The sequence below is a fragment of the Nycticebus coucang genome, chromosome 17, assembly GCF_027406575.1.
Source record: "Nycticebus coucang isolate mNycCou1 chromosome 17, mNycCou1.pri, whole genome shotgun sequence".
NCBI lineage: Eukaryota > Metazoa > Chordata > Mammalia > Primates > Lorisidae > Nycticebus > Nycticebus coucang.
In genome coordinates this window covers 88964246-88981634 of record NC_069796.1, presented here as the reverse complement: position 1 = coordinate 88981634, position 17389 = coordinate 88964246, and the positions used below count along the sequence as shown (strand labels likewise).

Below are 17389 nucleotides of genomic sequence, written 5' to 3'. Positions count from 1 at the left end.
CTGGATGGAAGTGGAAGACATTATTCTTAGTAAAGCATCACAAGAATGGAGAAGAATGAATCCTATGTACTCAATTTTGATATGAGGACAATTAATGACAATTAAGGTCATGGTGGGGGGGGAGAAAAGCAGATAGAGGGAAGGAGGGAGAAGAGTGGGGCCTTGGTGTGTGCCACACCTTCTGGGGGCAAGACATGATTGCAAGAGAGACTTTACCTAACAAATGCAATCAGTGTAACCTGGCTTATTATACCCTCAATGAATCCCCAACAATAAAAAAAAAAAAGGAAAAAAATAACCTAACGATGTATCTCACAGAAATAGAAAAACAAATCAAACCAAACTCCAAATTAGTAGAATAAAAAATGTAATAAAGTTCTGGGAAGTCATAAACGAAATTGAAATTAAACTAGCAAAACAATAAAAAGATAAATGAAACATAATTTGGTGTTTTGAAAAGATAAACAAATCATAAACCTTTATCCATACCAAGAAAAAAAGAAAAAAGGGCTCAATAAATAGAATCAGAGATGAAAAAGGAAACATTACAATCTACTCCAGAAATCTAAAGGATCATTAGAGACTACTGTGAGCAACTGTATGCCAATAAATTAGAAAACATAGAGGAAACAGATAAATTCTCAGCAAATACAAGCTAGTAAGATTGAACAGGGAAGAAATCTAAAACTTGAATAAACTGAAAACAAATAATTATATAAATACCATTCCAAGAAATCAAGGAGGAGAAAATTTACTCAAACCCATTCTATGAGTCCTGTATTACCTTGATACCCTATCAGGAAAAGATACAACAAAAAGAAAACTGTAAATGAATATTTGTAATGAACATAGATGTAAAAATCCTCAGTACAGTATTAGCAAACTAAATTTAAGAAAGCATTAAATAGGGAATCTTTCCCTAATAATTTCCCCAATTTATGTTTTTCATAGGCTTATCAAAGATCAAATGATGATAAGTGTCTGGGTTCATCTCTTGGGTCTCTATTCTGTTTCATACATCTACCTCTCTATTTTTGTGCCAGTACCGTGCTGTTTTGATCACTATAGATTTATAGTATAGCCTGAAGTCTGGAAGCATGATTCCTCCTGATTTGTTTTTGTTTCTGAGTAATGTCTTGGCTATTCTAGGTTTTTTCTGAATCATCTAGTAAAAAAAATATTTTTAATGCAAAGAATTAAAATAAATCAACAACAACAACAAAAAATGCATTAAAAAGATTACTGATAATGATGAAGTGCGATTCACCCCAGGGATGCAGGGATGGTTCAATGTATGCAAATCAATCAATGTGATACATCATATAAACAGAAGTAAGGACAAAACATATCATATGAACTGAATTAAGGACAATCATTTCAATTCATACTGAAAAAACATTCATTAAAATTCAACATCCTTTCACAATTAAAACTCTCAAAAGTTGGATATAGAGGGAACATACTGAACATGATAAAAGCCATATGTGACAGACCCACAGCTAGTATCATACTGAATTATGGAAAAATAAAACTCTTTCCTCTAAGATCTGGAACAAGACAAGGATGCACACGTTCACCATTGTTACTTGACATAGTAATGTAAGGTCTAGGTAGAGAAATTGGGTAAGAGAACAAAATAAAGGCCATCCAAAATGGAAAGGAATAAGTCAAATTTTCCTTGTTTGAAGATGATATAATTTTATATCTAGAGAAACTTAAATACTCCACAAAATAACTATTATGACTGATAAATTCAGTAAAGTTGCAGGATACAAAATCAATGCACAAAAATCAGTAGGATTTCTACATTTCAGCAGCAAATAATCTGAAAAATGTGACCACATTTACAATAGCTAAAAATAAAATAAAGTACCTAAAAATAACATTAAACAAAAAGTGAAAGACCTTCAAATTGAAAACTATTAAATATGGATGAAGGAAATTGAAGAGGACTCAAAAATATGGAAAGATATTCCATGTTATGGATTGGAAGAATCAATATGTTAAAATGACCATACTACCCAAAGTAATCTATAGATTCTGTGGAACCCCCATCAAAATATCAATGACATTCTTCACAGAAATAGAATAAAAATCCTAAAATTTATTTGAACCACAAAAGACCCAAAATAGCTAGAGCCATCCTGAGCATAAAACAAAACTGGAAGAATCACATTACCTGACTTTAAATTATCTCAGAGCTGTACAAACCAAAGCAGCATAGTACTTACATAAAAATATACATGTAGGGCAGTGCCTGTGGCTCAAGGAGTAGGGCGCCAGTCCCATATGCTGGAGGTGGTGGGTTCAAACCCAGCCCCAGCCAAAAACAACGACAACAAAAAAAAAATAAATAAATAAAAATAAAAATAAAAATATACATGTAGACTTAATGTAACAGAATAGAGAACACAGAAATAAATGAAAAATTTCCATAACATCAAGAATTCCCTAATTCGTTCTATTAATCTAGTATCACCTTGATACCAAAGCCAGGAAAGGATACAACAAAAATGGAAAACTACAGACAAATATCCCTTATGAACACAGATGCAGAACTCCTCAACAAAATACTAACAAAGTGAATTCAGCAGTACATCAAAAAGACAATTCACCATGATTAAGTGGGTTTCATCCCAGCAGTGTGAGGATGATTGATATACCCAAATCAACAAATGTGATCAAACATGTATAGGAGACTGAGTACCAGTCTTCTAGAAGCAGCCACCAGCTCTTGAAGAAGGCACTGGGAGCAAGACAATCTCCTAGCTGGCATATTTTGCAGCCCAGAGACAAGCCCTCAAGCAGCTGCATGCGTTAATGAGATAAGATCAATAGCTTGCAATTACAAGTTGGTTCTATCATGTGTAGAACACAAATGTCCTAATGCTATAATTAGGTAAATGAGATGAAAGCTATGCTGATTAGTATGATGTAAGCACTCCAATTTGTACAAATAATCAACACACTGGTATGGGCATAAATGTATTTACAATCTATGTACAAAAGACTTACTAAAAAAAGGACTATAATTGACAGAATATAAAGGAAGCATGAATAAATCAATAAATTGCTTTTAAATTAGAAAAAATTTTTAAAAAAAGATCAATAGCTCGTTAGAAAGCAAGTGTTACACTTTGTAACATTCGTAGGGCAACAAGATGGGACTCTAGCCTGGGTGGAAAAAGCACTTAGCAACCATTAAACATGTGATCCCAGCACATGGGCCCCCACTCCTGTTGTATCGGGCTTCAATAAAAGGCCAAGAGAGAGGTTTCACAGGGCTCTTGGGGAACAGACGGGAAGCCCACCTCTTGCAAGAATATACCTTCAATCTGTGTCCTGGCTGTTTTTATTCTGTGAGGACGGGGTGCCACAGCGGGCACTGACAAACACATAAATGGAAACAAAAACAAAGAGTACGTGGTCATCTCACTAGAGAAAACATTCAAAAAACCCATCACACCTTCATTATAAAGCCCCCCCAACAAATTAGGCATAAAGGGAACATACCTCAAAATAATAAAAGCCATATTAACAAACCCACAGCCAACATCATTCTGAAGGGGAAACTATTGAAAGTATTCCATCTAAGAACTGGTATCAGACAAGGGTGTCCACTGTCAGCACTTCTATTCAGCATCATGTTGGTAGTCCCAGCCACAGTAATCAGGCAAGAGAAATAAATAAAAGGCAGCCAAATAGGGAAAGAGAAGGTCAAATTATCTCTGTTTACTGATGATATGATCTTTTCTCTAAATTCCCTAAAGACTATACCAAAAGACTTCTAGAATTGATAAATACTTTCAGCTAAGTCTCAGGTAACAAAATTAATCTACACAAATCAGTAGCATTTCTAAATAAGTTAGGTTGAGAGTCAAATTAAGAACAGTACCATTTACAAGAGTTGCAAAGGAAATAAAATACCTAGAAATATATTTACCCAAGGAGGTGAAAGATCTCTACAAGGAGAACTAGAAAACAATGATGAATAAATCATAAATGACATAACATATGAAAAAACCTTCCTATTCTCATCAACTGGAAGAAATCAACATTGTTAAATGTCTGTACTGCCCAAAGTGATTAGAGATTCAACACAATTCCCATCATAATACCAACATAACAGATCTAGATAAATTAATTCTAAACTTCATGTGGAACAAAAAGAGAGCCTAAATAGCCAATGCAGTCTTATACAAAAAGAGCAATTCTGGCAGCATCACATTACCTGACTTTAAATCACACTACAAGCCTATAGTAACCAAAGCAGCATGGTACTGTTATAAAGATAGAGACACAGACCAGTGGAACTGAAGATGGAACCCAGAAACTAAACCATTTGCCTACAACAAAGTGATTCTTGACAAAGACAACAAAAGCATACAGTGGTATAAGGACGCCCTATTCAATAAATGGTGCTGGGAAAATTAGATAGAAACTGGATCCCTATATCTCATTTTATACAAAAAGTAACTTAGGATGGATTAAAGACTTAAATGTAGGACCTAAAATCATAAAAATTCTAGAAGAAAATACAGGAAAAACTCTTCTAGACATTTGCCTAGGCAAAGAATTTATAACTAAGACCCAAATGACAAATATAGCAACAATAAAAATAAGTAAGTAGGATTTAATTAAATTTAAGTGTTTCTGTATGACAGGGGAAATAATCAACAGAGTAAACAGTCTACAGAATGGAAGAAAATTTTTGCAAACAATACATCTGATAAAGAACAAGAATCTACAAAGAACAAGAACAAATCAGCAGGAGAAAAAAAAGTAACTGCATTAAAAAGTAGGCAAAACACATGAATGGAGTATTTTTAAAAGATAGACTAATGGCAGCAAATATATGAAAAAATGCCCCATATTACGAATGATCAGGCGAATGCGAATTAAAACCTTGAGATGCCTTGGGGGCGGCGCCTGTGGCTCAGTCGGTAGGGCGCCGGCCCCATATACCGAGGGTGGCGGGTTCAAACCCGGCCCCGGCCGAACTGCAACAAAAAAAAAATAGCTGGGCGTTGTGGTGGGCGCCTGTAGTCCCAGCTACTCGGGAGGCTGAGGCAAGAGAATCCCTTAAGCCCAGGAGTTGGGTTGCTGTGAGCTGTGTGATGCCACGGCACTCTACCGAGGGCCATAAAGTGAGACTCTGTCTCTACAAAAAAAAAAAAAAAAAAAAAACCAAAAAAAAAATTTGAGATGCCACCTTACCCCTATCAGAATGGCCATTATTAAAAAATCAAGAAACAATACATGTTGGTGCAGATGCAATAGAAAACAAAATGGAAAAGTAAGTATCCAATGTACCCAATACCAGCATGAGATCAATAGGTAAACAATTACACACCCACATGAGAAAAAAAAAAAAACAATTAAATTTAAGTAGGAGGAAAGGTAGAGCAGAGAGAGAGAGGAAGGGGAGGAGGAAGGGGAATTGGTAAACTCTCATCTAATTGGCACAATGGAAGAGTACACAGCACAATCCTCTGGTTGAAGGGCTCCATCCACTACAAGTTCAACTTTGCTTAACAAATGCAAGCAATGTAACCTAATTAATTGTAGCTTCATATTAATCCAAAATATAAATAAAAGCAAATTTTAAAAACCCAAATGCTTATATGAGTACCTTGTTGGTGGGACTGTAAATTATGGAAAACAGTATGAAGATTCCTCAAAGGACTAAAGTTGCCCTACCATTCAATCCAGCAATCCCACTACTGGGTATCTACCCCCCCCACCAAAGCAGTCATTATATCAAAAAGACACATGCTTATGTTTACTGCAGCACATTTCACAATTGCAAAGATATGGAATTAACCTAAATGTCCATCAATTGATAAGTGGATAAATAAAATGTGTGTATACCATGGAGTGCTTCTCAACCATAAAAATGAATGAAATAATGTCATTTGCAGCAACTTGGATGGAACTGGAGACATTATACTAAGTGAAATGTCTCAGGAATAGAAAAATAAATGCTGCATGTTCTCACTAATAAGTGGGAGCTAAATGATGCATATACACAGTCATACAGTGGCATAAAGGACATTGAAAATTAAGAAGGGGGAAGGGTGGAAGAAGACAAGGGATAAAAACCTACCCATCAGGTACAATGTACACTACTCTGGTGACGAGCACACTAAAAGCCCTGATTTCAGCCTTACAGAATTTATCCATGTAATGAAACACTTGCACTTCCTTAATATTAATATTTTGAAATAAATTATTTTTAAAATACCAGATCACATGGCTTCACAACTGCATGCTATTGAACATTCAAAGGAGAATTTATACCAATCCCTCTTAAAATCTTCAAATGGAAGTAGCGGGAGCACTTCCAAATTCATTATGAGGCCAGCATCTTCCCGATACCAAACTTAGAAAAACATAACACAAGAAAACTACAAGCCAATATTTCTGATAAACACAGAGGTAAAAATCTTCAATGAAGTACTAATAAACAAAATTCAGCAACCAAATCATGACAAAATGGCTTTTATACCTGGGATGCAAATTTGGTTTAACATATGCAAATCAATCAATATGCTACCGCATTAGCAGAAGGCATAGCGACAACCACATGATCATCTCGATGGACACAGAAAACAAATTGACAAAGTTCAACATCCTTTTATTACAAAAAAAATGTTTTTGACACGGTCTCACTTGTCACCCATGGTAGAATGCTGTATTGTCACAGCTCACAGCAACCTCAAACTCTTGTGCTTAAGTGATTCTCTTGCCTCAGCCTCCCAAATAGCTGGGACCACAGGTGCCTGCCACAATGCCCGGCTATTTTTGTTGTGCTGTTATAGTTGTCATTATTTTTAGCAGGCCCGGGCCAGGTTTGAACCCGCCAGCCCCGATGTATGTGGCTGGTGCCCTGACCACTGAGTTACGGGTGCTGAGCCATTATCATAAAAATCTTAACAAAATAAGTTTAAAAGTACATTTCCTCAATATAATAAAGGCCATTTATGAATTTCTACAGCCAACATGATAATTAATAGGAAAAAACAAAAACTTTCCTGCTAAGTTCAGCACAAAACAACGATACTCATTCTCACCACTTCTATTAAATATCAAAATACTAGAAGTGGTAGCAAGAGGGATCAGACAAGAAAAAGAAATAAAAGGCATCCAAATCAGAAAGGAAGAAGTAAAATTATTACTAGCAATAAATGACATGATCTTATATGTAGAAAATTCTAAAGACTACATAAAAATCCATCAGAATAAAATAAAATTAGTAAAATCGCAAGATATAAAATCAACATATAAAAATCAGTTGCATTGTTTCACACCAATAATGACCTATTTGGAAAAAAGTCAGTAAAACAACCCCATTTCTGATAACATAAAAATATTATTATACTTATGAACACCTTTTACCAAGGTAGGGAAAATTCTGTACACCGTAAACCATAAAATATTAGTGAAACAAATTGAGGACACAAATAAATGTTCATAGATTGAAAGAAACTGTACTGTTAAAATGTGTATAACTCAAAGGAGGTTGAACACAATCCCTATCAAACCCCAATGGAATCTTTTGCAGAAATAGAACAATTCTAAAAATTAGTTCATGTGAAACCCTCATTTCTGTTTTAACCCATTTTGTGTTCCTAACACTGAGTAATTTATTTTTTATAAAAGAGTTTTGTTCAGTTCACAGTTCTGCAGGCTGAGAAGTTCAAGAAGCATGGCACCAGCATCTCTCTCAGCTTTGGGGAGGGCTCCCATCCTGGGTCAAAACGTAGTAGAAGGGAAGGAGACACAACGTGCAAAGAGAGGTACCAAACAGGAGAAGAAACAGGGAAACCTTGATTTATAACAACTGAGAAATAATTGAGTCTTCTAAAGTTGAGAACTCATTACCTGAGAATGGCTGCGAGCCATTTGTAAGGGATCTGCTCCATGACCAAACCCCCTCCTGTTAGGTCCCATCTCCCTACACTACCACACTAGGGATTAAATTTCAACATGAATATTGGTGGGGACAAATCATATCTGAGCCATAGCAATATGGAACAACAAAAGTCCTCAAACAGCCAAAGCAAGCTTAATAAAGAAAGACAATGTTAGAGGCACCACATTTCCTGAATTCAAATTATATTACAAAAGAATATGGTACTGACATAACGATAGGCACATGAACCAATAGAGAACACAGAAATCAACACAAGCACATATAACTCTTTAATTTTCAACAAGAGCACCCAGAAGACACACTGAGTAAGGACAGTCTTTTTGATGAATGATGTTGAGGAAACTGTATATCCACATGTTAAAGAAAAAAACTGGACTCTTACCTTACAATATACAAAAAAAATCCCAATATGGACTAATGACCTAAATATACCTGAGACCATAAAACTCCTAGACAAAAACACAGGAGAGAATCTCTTGTACATTGGCCTTGGCAATGATCTTTTTGATATCACACCAAAAGCTTAGGCAACAAAAACAGAAACAAGCAAGTGAGACTATATCAAACTGAAAAGTTTCTGCATAGCAAAGGAAATAATCAACCAAACGAAATGGTAGCCTACAGATTGTGGGAAAATAGTTGCAAACCATATATCTGCTAAGGGCTTAATATCAAAAATTTACAAGAAACTCACATAAATCCATGGGGAAAAATAAAATAATCTGATTTTAAATGGGCAAAAGACCTAAACAGACTTCTTTTTTAAAGAAGAGGTACAAATGGCCAATTGTACTATAGGCATATGAAAAGATGTTCATTATCACTAATCATCAGGGAAATGCAAATCAAACCATAATGAGATATCGCCTCACACCTGTTAGGATGGTGCTATGGTCTGAAGGTATTCTCCAAAATTCATATGTCAAAACTTAGTATACCTATTATCAAAAACAAACAAACAAATATAAAATAACAAGTGTTAGCAAGGATGCAAAGAAATTGAATCCTTGTGAATTGCTAGTAAGGATGTAAAATGGTACAGCTGGTTTGAATAACAATGTGATGGTTGCTCAAAAAGATACAATTATCCTTTGATCCAGAACTTCCACTTCTGGTATATATGCAAAGTAAATGAAATCAGAGACTCGGGGCAGTGCCTGTGGCTTGGTGGGTAAGGCGATGGCCCCATATACCGAGGGTGGCAAGTTCAAACCTGGCCCTGGCCAAAAACTGCAACAACAACAACAAAACCAACAAAAATATCTGGGCACTGTGGTGGGTGCCTGTAGTCCTAGTTACTCGGGAGGCTGAGGCAAGAGAATCGCCTAGGCCCAGGAGTTGGAGGTTGCTGTGAGCTGTGTGACACCATGGCACTCTACTGAGGGTGATAAAGTGAGACTCTGTCTCTACAAAAAAAAAAAAAAGAAGAAGAAAGAAATCAGACACTCGAACAAATATTTTTACATGAGTGTTCACAGTAGCATTATTCACAACAGCTAAAAGGTAGAAACAATCCAAATATCCATAGATGAATGGATGACCAAAATGTGGTATAAGATGAAAAAATCATTAAAATGAAATGAAAAAATCATTAAAAATGATGGAATTCTGATATATGCTGCAATATGAGTGAACCTTGAAAACATTATGCTAAATGAAAAAAGCCTAACACAAAGGACAAATATTTTATGATTCCACAAATTCATAGTAGAATGGTGGTTTCCACAGAGTGGACTGAAGGGAGAAGGAAGAACTATGATTTAATGGGCTCAGGATTTTAGTTTGAGGTGTAAAAAGTTCTGGAGATGAATGGTGATAATGGTTGCACAACAATGTGAGTGTACTTAATTCCACTTTATTGTACATTTAATCATGGCTAGGATAGTTTATTTTCTGTTAAATATTTCACCATAATTTAAAAAAATGAACCATCGAACCACGAAAATGCAAACAGGAAACACGAATGTACGTTGGTAAGTGAAAGAGCTCGTCTGACATACTGCATATCATATTTCATGACATGACACTCTGTAAAAGGCAAATCTTCAGACAACAAAAGAGCCAGGTAGCCAAACTGCCCTTTTGGACAGTGAAATTATTTCATATGATACTGTAATCGTGTCATACATTACATTCTTTGTCAAAACCCATAGAATGTACAACATAAATGGTAAACCCTAATGAAAACCATTGACAATAATAATAGATATTGGCTAATCAATTGCAACGAATTTACCACACTAATGCAAGAAGTTCATAATATGGGAAAATGGAAAGAGTGGGTAAGGAGATACATGAGAATTCTGTACTTTCAATTTTTCTGTAAATCCCAAACTGCTCAAATAATACATTCTAAGCAATGATCTGAATATATCCCCTGAAAATTCATATGTTGACATTTTAACCCATAATGTGATAGCATTAAAAGACAGAGCCCTTGGGACATAACTAGGTCATGAGGTTGAAGCCCTCATGAATGAGATTAGCACCTTTTCTGGGCTATGTAAGGCTACGACAAAAATTTGGCAATCTGCAACCTGGAAGAAGACCCTCACCAGACTGTGCTGGAACCGTAATCTTGGACAGCCAAAACTGGGAGATAATTTTCTGCTCTTAGCCACTCAGTCTATGGCCCCTGTTACAGCTGCCCTATCTGAGTAAGATGCTGTACTAATTAAAAAGAAAAAACTATGTACATGTCATATATCCCAGACATTGCACTCCTGGGCATTTATCTGACAGAAATGAAAAGTTACATCCACACAAAAACCTGCATATGGTTGTATTTAGTTATGAAAAGGAATGAACTTTAATGAAATAAGCAACAACTTGGATGCATCTCAAGGTCATTATGCTGAGTGGAAAAGTCAATCTTGGAAGGTCAAAGGATATCTAATTCCATTTATATAAGACTCTTGAGTTGGCAAAATTGTGGTGATGAAAAACAGATTAGTGATTTCTAGAAGTTGGGGTTGGGGTAGGAAAGGAGGAGGGTGCATGTGACTGCAACAGGGCCACAGGGGGAGACGTTGTGGTGAGGGGCAGTGCTAAGCTGTGATGTGGTGGTGATTATACAAACTGGATGCGTGATGCAACAGTACAGAACTATGCACACAAGACATAACAAACAGGCGGTGTAGGATACTGTCTTCTAAGTAAATGGTCTAAGATAAAAGAAAACTCTACGTTCAAGAAACTATTTGTAAAGCTCAAGACGGTTCTGTGAGGTAACTAAGTCGTGAGTCCTCTGAAGTGAGCAACTGACCTGACACCTGGAGCTCCCAAGTGGTCCCCTGGTCATAAGTCTGGGAGCTGAACCAGCACCCGTACGGGCCAGCATCCAAGGCAGTGACTTTCTTCAGCCTCAGGGACACATGCCCGTCCACAATGAAATCCTTCATCAGCTCAGTTCTCCCTCTGTAGGATGGCTTCTGCATATATTCCTGGTCTTTCCCATCTTGGTAGAGGTGGACGATGGCAGAGAACTGGTCCCTGAAAATCCTCACTTCCATGGCCTCTGCGTTTGTCTCAGGAGAGAGGAAGCAGGAGAACACCACATCCTCCCCCACCAAGGCCTGGACAGGCTTGTCTGGCCCAATTACTTGCCACTGACCTGTGGGAGGAAACACAACAGATAATTATGCAAACTCATTTGGTGTGTCCTACTCAGGGCTGGCATGGAAAGGGGATGTTCCAGGCAGTGAGAAATATGATGACTGCTTCACCAAGGTGAATCACTTGCCACTGTGTATCCCTCACCCCTTATAGAACATGACCACATCAGCTATTTCACCAAGTTTGCAAACATCCTGAGAGGTGTACCTTATTTGGAGTGCCCATTTTTATTTATTTTTTTTTTTTGTGGTTTTTGGCCGGGGCTGGGTTTGAACCCACCACCTCCAGCATATGGGACCGGCGCCCTACTCCTTGAGCCACAGGCGCCGCCAGGAGTGCCCATTTTTAAGATGAGAAAATTGTGTTTCAGAAACTCTACATATGTTACCCAGAGATATGAAAGACACTTTCTAAATGCAGATTCTCTGACTAGAGGAGGTGCTATAACCCCATTCTCTCTGGCCTACCTGCTTCACTAAAAACTCACAACAGCCATTTTTCCATCTTCTTTGCAAAAAACCAAAGTCTACCTCTTTTCCAATGACTCAAGAGGGGTGGTCATGGCCCTAAAACTTTAGTTTGGGGAAATTCATTTTGCTCAAACACATGATTACATTTTATAAAAATGTTATGGACATAATAGAGGAATATATATGGGGGTGCCAAGAATGTATGCGCATTTTTTTTTTTTGCAGTTTTTGGCCGGGGCTGGGTTTAAACCTGCCACCTCCAGCATATGGGGCCGGTGCCCTAATCCTTTGAGCCACAGGTGCCACCCTAGAAGGTATGCACATTTTAAGAGATCTTGTTGGAAGTAAAATCAATCATTCCCTCAAAGTGTATGAATTATAGGTAAAATGGACATGTGTAGCCTGTCTAGGCACACTTGACCACTTTTGGTGCCTTCGTTTCAATTTTGATAACATGGGATAACATTTCTTAAAATGTGTATATACTTTTTTTGCACTCTCTGCATTATATAGCCATAGATTAAATGTTTATTTATGTTTCTTTATTTTTTTTAATGTACGTTTTATGCCAAAATCTGAAAGACATACTATGTCACCATGATAAGGAGATTTTAAAATTTTCATTTCAAAGATTTATTCTTTAGTCGTGGCACATCCTTTCTAGAATATGAATCTTCTCCACTTGTGTAAAAATTTTCTTTTTTCCATTTTATGATTCTGGCCTTGAATGGGGCTTGATTCAATACTTTATCAACATATCTTACTTTCGTTTTGTTTATACGTTCTTGGTTCATCTTTGACCTCACATTCATTCTGAAACTAACTTTTTTTTTCTTTCCTTCCTTCCTCCCTTCCTTTCTTTCTTTTCTTTTCTTTTCTTTCTCTCTTTTTTCCTCCCTCCCTCCCTCCCTCCCTTTCTTCCTTCCTTCCTTTTTTTTTTTTTGTTTAGCAGGCCCGGGCCAGGTTTTAAACCACCAGCCCCCACACATGGGGCTGGCACTCTAATCATTGAGCACAGGCACCCAACCCATTCTGAAACTTTCTTCATCATCTTGTTTCAAGCATGACAATTATTTCTCTGTGAGTGTTCCCTGTTCAGCTCTCAGCTTCATGCGGACAGGGCCTGTTTTGCTTAGCACAGCATCTCAGGTGTCCAGCACACAGTATGAGCTCCACAAACAATAGTTGTATGTATGAATAATGAGCACCATTTTCTTTTCTCACTTGTTCAACTATTTAATAATCTTTTCAGTAATTATCCTGGTGTAAATCACACTTGTCATTCTGTAATAATCAGACTTATTTTTAGAGAGACGATGAATTGTGGAGGCACACTACCTCCAACCTGTCTGTCCACATCTACTGTGACTGGGAGTGTCTCAGATTAATCCACTTGTATTCATTTACTAATATACGGAGGAAAGTGTGTGGGTGGGGTGAGTAGTATGCCTTGGAGGCCAAATAGGTCTATGTGAATTCTCAAATAACTGAAGATTTTTTATTTTACCACTAATTGTTTCTGGCCCTAAATATGTTTTATAAATCTTCCTGAAAGGTATTTCACATGGGTATCCTGAATGACACTATAACTAAATGAAGTGTGACTTTGCAGCAGGCTCTCTGGCTGGCTGCTGACCTGGGTAGCAGAGGCTAAAGGCCCTGTCCCTCACTTCCCCACCTTTGAGCCCCCTGTGGTAGGATGGGCACTTTCCAAGCCTCTGACAGGTCTTCTCCAGGATCTTGGCCTCTGCCTCTTTGCTGATAGCCTGCTCCCTGATTTGCTACTTGCTGACCCCAGGAACAGGACAGTTCAGAAATTCTGAGATTTAACTCCTTTGAGGGCACATCCTAACCAGTGGGAGAACAGATGAAGCCCCAAGCTCTCCTGGGTCTCACTGAGATGATTCTGAGCTGCTGTCTACACAATTCCTCAAAAAGTCCCACAGAAGGTTCCCAATGGGAACCAGCTCCAGCTGTTCTTAGCAGTAACCCCCCTCTTTAGTACACTCTCAATGGCTCCTCATTTCTGCACTTCCCTCCCCCCCCAGTCATCCCCTAAATAAACCACCTGCAGACAAGCTGTTGCCCCCTGGGGTCTACTCTGGGGCACCCAGCCTACGTCTTCCCAGCTGCTGCTGGTGCTGCCTTCAGGGCTGTGTGGGGCACATTTCCTAGGCCTCTCTGCTTCTCTGGCTGCCCTTGCTTTTTTCATTTGTCTTATGCTGTAGCAGCTCCTTCCACTCTTTAGTCGTCCTCACCCTGGGGAGCCGGAGGAAGAACTGTCTACTATTGCCCACGTGCCATTTGCCAGGGGAGCTTTGTGCCCCCGGCCTGAAGTGCATGGCAGCCTGTTAGGAATGTGATGCCAGCTCCATGCAGTGACAAGCAAAGTGAAACTTTGGGAAGTTATCGGCCACAGAGCTCATAAGCAGAGAAATGAAGACACTTTTAAATGAAGTCTTCCTGCCTCTGACGTCATTTCCATTTGCTTTACCGCCTTTCCTGAAAACAAGAGACTAAGAAGTCTGTTGCAAAACTGAAAGGACCTCTCGTAAGTAACATGCATGGGGCTTGTTGCAGCAGTAGACATCATGGTTTGAATGCCCTTATTTCCCTTTTCTTAGTGTTGTCTAGTAAAATGGATGTAGGCAGATGGGCAGCAGGTGGATCCTCCATGAAGAGATGGTGAGCATCATCGTCTGAACCTCTCACAGCTAGACACTGACTGCTCTGAGATCTGGGTCTACTCCAGCCCCCAGCTTCCTCTGTGGATTTTATTCAGTTACTTAACATCCCATATACCATATTTTGTATCGAATGGTAACAGGAAGAGAAAGACAATATTTTTGCCCCATATAAGCCGAACTCCACATTGAAAACCTGGACACCCCACCCTCAAGTGCTGTGACTCAGTATGTCCACAGCTGGACACTGGTCTTTTCCTCACATACACTAAATAGTGTCTCCTTCCACCCAGGTGGCTGCATATCAGGATCCTGGGTGTTCTACTAGAGAGCTTCTTTGCCTAACCCCCACAGCCTGTCTGGGACAAACAGTTAATATATTCACCTTAGTGTCTTTGGTGTGTGGACCCCCCGCCACAGGGCCTCCCTTCCACACTCCACTCCCAGCGTTCCTTCACTGCTCCAGCAGTGCCCAGAGCACCCAAGTCCCCCCACTGCCTCATGCCTCCCATAGCCCCTGGTACTGGGGAATATAAACAACAAAGATCCTCCATCCCATTGAGCTGCAATTATTGTAGCTAAAGCATCAAACTAGTAATCAACAGGAAGGAGATGAAAGAGTCTGCTGCGAGGCTTACCTGAGCCCAGCTTGAGGAGACTGAGAGCCAAAGCGAGTACGAGGGCCATGGATGTGTGCCAGTGCAATGCTCTCATGTTATATGGACACAGACGACAGATCCATTATGGATGGATGGGTGTTCTAGTCAGAGAGAAAAGGAATCACACCAGCTGTCCCAGGTGCAGGAGCCAGGAGAGACCCCAAATGAGCTAATGGCATACTATACTGTCCTCCTCAGTGTCTCTTCACATTGACATGGCTATGTGAATCAGAACTATGGAGTCTGGACTTTGAATCACTACATTTATTGGCAGGCCATAAACATCTGTCTCAATCAGGGAAAGAAAAATAGCAAGGGGTGGGGCAGCCTGAGAGGGGACTTAGTACCAGGTCAAGACTGTGTCCTGGACGGGGGCAGGGAAATGTCAAAGGTGTGATTCAGGTCCAGTCTGGCAGATTGCAGTTGTATGGGCAGATAGACATCTAATTCTGAAAGAGGTTGTCCCAACAGAGGGTAAAGGGGTCTCAGACAAAAAGGTGGGGCTCCTAGAGGCGTCTGAGATAATCCTGTTGCTTTCTTGTCCTGAGTTTAGGGCCAGGACTCTGATAATGAGATAGGGAATAACTTGCTAGAAGAAGATGGGGCCTTGGTGTCAAGGGACACAAGCTAATGGGAAAGGAGCCAGTGTAGGTTCAAGCATGGGGGAAAGTGAAGAGGCATCCATTTAGTTAGTAGACAGGGTGAGCCGGGACACCTCCATGAGAGATTATGCAGTATTTTCAAGCACTTGGAAACTCACAATGACCACTTCCTAGATCAGAAAGCAAATTTCCACAGATATCACTGCAAAGAACAGCTTCTCTTACTATGAAATTAAGAAAATATATTCAGGGCGGCGCCTGCGGCTCAAGGAGTAGGGCACCGGTCCCATATGCCAGAGGTGGCGGGTTCAAACCCAGCCCTGGCCAAAAACCAAAAAAAAAAAAAAAAAAAAAAAAAAGAAAATATATTCAACACATTCTCTTAATGCAATTAAGAAAAAATCAATTTTTAAATAGAAAACTCTATGCACTAAGAATTATTAATGATTCAATTTTAAACAATAGAAAATACTTAGAATAAAGAAGAATGAACATATTATATTCAGCTAAAATCCCCAACACTGGCATTGCTTATATCTGGCAAGAATGTGGAGCAACAGGAACACTCATTCATTGCTTGTAGGAATGAAAAGTACATGATAACTTTGGAAGACATTTTGGCAATTTCATGCAAAGCTGAACATACTCTTACTGCAATGTCCTACCAGTTGTGCTCTTGATATTTCTCCAAATAAGATGAAAACTTAAGTTCACACAGATACTTACAAATGTTTATAGCTGATTTATTCATAATCGCGAATGTGGAACAATGAACGTGTCTTTCAATACTGGAATGGATGAACAAACACTCATACGTCACAATATTATTCAGTGATAAAAAGAAAGGAGCTATTAAGCCATGAAAAGACATGGAGGAACCTTCAATGCATATTTTAAGAGAAAGAAGCCATTGTGAAAAGGTAGAAATAATGTGATTTCAAGTACATGACATTTAGGAAAGGAAAAAACTATGGAGATAATAAAAATTTACTAATCACCAAGGTTTTGAAGTAGGAGTGTGAGAAAGGAAGAGGGATAAATAGGAGCAGCACAGGAGATTTCTGGCAGCGGAGTCATTCCATATGACACTGTAATGGTGGTCACAAGGCACGAAGCATTTGTGAAACCTCTGTGCAACACAAAGAATGGCCTTAGTTAATAAAGTTAAATTAATATTAGTTCATCATCTGTAACAATAAACCACAAATACAAAATATTAATAGCAAGTGAAAATGTGTGTGCAGGGAAAGATCTGTATTTTTTATAAACCTAAAAGTAATCTAAAAAAGTAACATTCGTTGATTTTACAAAATGAAAAAAAAATTATATTTATTTCTTTAATTTTTTTAAAAATTTTTATAAGCAATTCTCTTGCCTCAGCCTCCCAAGTAGCTGGACTATAGGTGCCCACCACAATGCCTGA

General features: G+C 38.5%; 1 protein-coding gene across 1 annotated transcript in view; it reads right to left on the bottom strand.

Moving 5' to 3' along the window:
• BTNL3 (butyrophilin like 3) overlaps positions 1-15573 on the bottom strand; it is a 60456-nt gene extending 44883 nt beyond the window's left edge. Inside the window, exons 1-2 of the mRNA XM_053566846.1 lie at positions 15344-15573; positions 11202-11549 (exon numbers count right to left, since the gene is read on the bottom strand). Of these exons, the coding sequence (XP_053422821.1) occupies positions 11202-11549; positions 15344-15419 (424 nt within the window). The 5' untranslated portion in view covers positions 15420-15573. The remainder of the gene's footprint in view (positions 1-11201; positions 11550-15343) is intronic.
• Between the last annotated feature and the right edge of the window lie 1816 nt (positions 15574-17389).